Raw genomic sequence first — 3803 nt, 5'->3', positions numbered from 1 at the left:
GCTCGGAGCTCGTCTGCCTGGCTGTGTGTTTCCTGGACGGGGCCGCCTGTGGAGCTGGTTGACAGTTGCCTTTTGTATCTATGCTTCTTTTCTATGTGTGCTTCTAACAGCCAGGCTTTTATGCTTGTTATTAGTGAAATAAATGTATAAAGACACATTATAGGTCTAAAACCTGACCTATAAATACTATATATGACATTTATAAATAAATATGTGACAACAGATTGTAAGGCTGAAGTAAATCACTCATCAGTGTTTTTAGGTCCTACAATCATCATCATGTTCGCTGCGGCTCCTCCGCCGTTCTTCTTTGCCTTTTTTTTTGCTGCTTAGTGGTGCCGTCCAACAGAGCTGTGCCCTAAAGGTTCTGCCACTGGATCAGAACCGCTTTCACACTCCTAGCTGATCATTGTGAGGGAACATCAGAACCTTTCAGAGAGATCAGAACAATAACTGGGTCAGGAAGAATCCAACTTCCTTCCTGTGACATCACTATTCAGCATAAAGCATCCTGGTTCTGTAGTCCAGTCCTCAGAGTTCCCGGTCCAATAGAACCCGATGAGAACCTGGCCCCATGCAGCGGTACCGTATGCTCCCTCAGTGTTTGCTCTCTGACCGCAGGGTATGGAACCAGATTCCTTCCTGACGTTATCCAGATCAGATCCAGATTGTCCAGCAGGGGGAGCTCACAGCTCTCTGATTGGCTGGCTGCCGTCTGAGGCGTGTTGGCGTTTGGTTGTCAATAAAGTTTTTAAATCAAATCAAAGAAAACCAGCGAGGAGGAGGGAGGGGGTGGTGGAGGGGGCGGGGCTACAGGTACTTGCCTGATTGGTTTAATTCACATCCGTTACTGACCTGAAATCAGTGAAGAGACGGTGAGAACAAAGTTTACCCTGACTGGCGACCGGCAGCTCCTCTGCCTTTATCACCTGCTTCCCTTTCAGCACCTGACATGATGAGGATGGCGAGGATGAAGGGGTTTCCTACCTGGGCGTCGATTATTTTCTGCTTGGCTTCGATCACCGCCTGCATCTCTGCGTGGTCCCTCTTCAGCTCCTCCTCCACCGCCATCAGCCTGCAGGAACAGAACCGCTGTGAGGTTCTGGGGTCACCCAGGTTCAGGTGGCGCTCAGCGGAGAGCCTACCTGCAGATGATGCTCTTCATCTGGCCGTCCTTCTCCTCCTGCTGCCTCCTCAGCCGCTCCTCGCTGTCCTCCAGCCGGTTCTTGTACTCCATCAGGAGCTTCTGCATCTGCTGCTCCTGAGCCAGCAGCCGCCGCTCGTACTCCTCCAGCCGCCGCCCGGACGCCCGCAGCCGCTCCTTCAGGCGGGAGATCTCCAGCTCGTACTGCAGAGGGATGGGAGATGGATCCGCTTTAAAACCGTCTCAGCGGCGGACAAAGACCCGGTTCTGATGCTCGGTACCTTCTCCGTGTTCCGGCCCTCCTCTCTGCTGGGTTCTCCTCCCGCCTCCTCCTCCTCGTACTGGCCGTTGTTCAGGACCCACGCCGCGGTCCTCTCCACCGGGGACATGGCCACCGCCTCCACTGGCGTTCCCACCTGCAGGCAGAGAGACGTCGTCACAGGCCTGCCTGAACCAATCAGGGAGCAGCGCTGCAGAGCCCTGCTTACCTGTGGCTGTTTAGCTGCGGCCCTAGAGGGCGGAGCCACGGTCTCCATGGCGCCTGTGGACGGCTGGCGGGTGGAGGGTGTGGGCTCAGTGTTGGCGCTGCTGCTGCTCCGTAGCGAGGCGCTCTGCGGCTGAGAGCGAGGCGTCCTGGCCCCGCCCCCTCCTCTGCTCTGCTGCTCCACCTTGATGATGTGGGCGGTGCCCGCGGTGGTGCTCTGGCGGGGGATGGCCACCGCCGTGGCTGCAGCCAGCGGCAGGTCTTGCGGCGGATGGCGGCGCGGCGTGGGGCAGTCCTCGCTCTGCGTGCTCCGCCTGCTGCCCACCTCGTCCAGACTGCTGTTGGACGCCAGGTGACCTTTGCCCCCCACCTGGCTGCCGAAGTCGTCCGAGTTGCTGTGGCTGTTGTGCGAGCTCTCCGTGCTCAGGTTCTCGGAGCTGGAGTCGTGCCTCAGCGACTGGGCGGAGCGGGTGGACAGGCTGTGGGCCGGGTTGCTCAGCTGGTACACGGGGTTCTGGAAGGACAGCGCCTGCAGCAGACGCTGCTCTCTGACCGAGGGGGGCAGGGGCCGCCTCGCCTGCGGCGCACTCTGCGGCTGACCGTCTCTGGGCGGGGCTTTGGACTGGTGCGGCGCCGGCTGGGGCGTCACCGGGTTGGAGTGGGGGTAAGTCAAAGGGGAGGGGCCGTGCCCGATAGACGCCTGCGAGCCCACCCTGCTGAGGCGAGGCGGGGCTTCGTGGGGCGTCGGGGGCCCCACTGGACCATGAAGGCTCTGAGAGTCCTGGAGGTCCACCAGAGAGACGCTGCGACCGTTCGGCAGCAGGCCGTCCTGATCAGAGAAACTGGCAGGAAGCTGCTGAGCCAGCAGGGGGCGCTGACTCCGACCGTAACCCTCCAGCAGCTCGCCGGCTGGAGACGGAAGGCTGCGGACGTCGCTGTGGCTGCAGGGGGGGTCACAGCAACACAGAAGTTAGAGAAGTAAACAACCATCAGAGAAAAACTAAAATATGATATGAAACCAATGAAAACATTTCTAAAGATAAACTGGCCTTAAACGCATGAACGGCTGATTGCAGTCTGAGGAAACGGAACGCCATCAGAACAAACTGCAGGTTTATTTAGTAAAAGGAACTTGGCCTGAATTATAGAGACACTTCCTGAATATTTTCTCTCAACAAGGGAGGGGAGATCAGGGGAAATAAAAGCAAGATGGCCGTCTAAATAAACGATGCCAGTGGTGACCAGACTCCATCATGGGGAGATGGAAGACACTAGTGAGTAAAGCGTGAAAACAAAGACCTCCATGATAACCAGGAGGATCATCAGGGATAAAACCCAAACATTTATATTATTATATATTTATATTCTGCTTCAATCGGAGGGCTTCATCAACTTTTACATTGAAATGAATTTAGGCTTAAAAAGAAACGTTTAAGATGAGCTTTAATCATTAAATTACACGGAAAAGCTGCTGGTAGCTGTTCACTGCATTTGCAGCAGAATATGAGGCAGCATCATCAGCATAGAAAGAAAATGGACCTTTAGCTTTTAATCTAAACAGTTAATAAATGTTAAAAAAGAAGGGGCCTTGGACTGAACCGTGTGGAACAACCCTGGATTCTGGAAGATGGGGAAGACAGAGCGTCCACCAGCTCACTATCACCATTACCGGTGGTTGTTTAACCATCAAAATTTATCACCATTTCCTGATCAACTGTATAAAAGGATCCTGGAGTTGAGGAGGAAGCTGCAAGAGAATATTTAAGTTTATTTTACGTCCTCAGACGGAGAGCTAGAGCTAGATACATACATTTATACTCCCAATACACACAGTCTCCCCTGGAACGCTCCCATTCCTACATAAAGAACTTTCTCTCGCACAAACATTTGGTTATTCCCAAGAAAAAAACACTTCAATTCATTAAGGACATAAATATCAGCCAGATAAACACTCATTATCTCTCATGACCTTCCCTTCACCCTTCCCTCCCCCACTCTTAACTCCCTACATAACTCCAGCATATAGACTTATAAACAATCACCCCTATTTAGCAATAGAAAAGCTACACTCAAAATATTTTATCTCACAGATAGGCCAAGGAAAAATATGCTTCCACAGGATTTAGACAAGTCAATAAAAATGCCTCACACTGTTAATTATCTACCTAACCTTTA

General features: G+C 53.0%; 1 protein-coding gene across 1 annotated transcript; it reads right to left on the bottom strand.

The window, feature by feature from the left end:
- Positions 1-795: 795 nt before the first annotated feature.
- Positions 796-2586, bottom strand: LOC107081335 (ras GTPase-activating protein nGAP-like; the record flags this gene model as incomplete). Its single annotated transcript, XM_015369531.1, has 5 exons — positions 796-855; positions 988-1075; positions 1146-1348; positions 1426-1560; positions 1633-2586. Coding segments are annotated over 5 exons (1425 nt in total), but the record flags the coding sequence as incomplete, so codon positions are not given.
- Between the last annotated feature and the right edge of the window lie 1217 nt (positions 2587-3803).

Source organism: Cyprinodon variegatus, unplaced genomic scaffold, assembly GCF_000732505.1.
Source record: "Cyprinodon variegatus isolate N-32 unplaced genomic scaffold, C_variegatus-1.0 Scaffold4252, whole genome shotgun sequence".
Lineage (NCBI taxonomy): Eukaryota > Metazoa > Chordata > Actinopteri > Cyprinodontiformes > Cyprinodontidae > Cyprinodon > Cyprinodon variegatus.
This window is presented reverse-complemented; position numbering and strand designations above follow the sequence as displayed.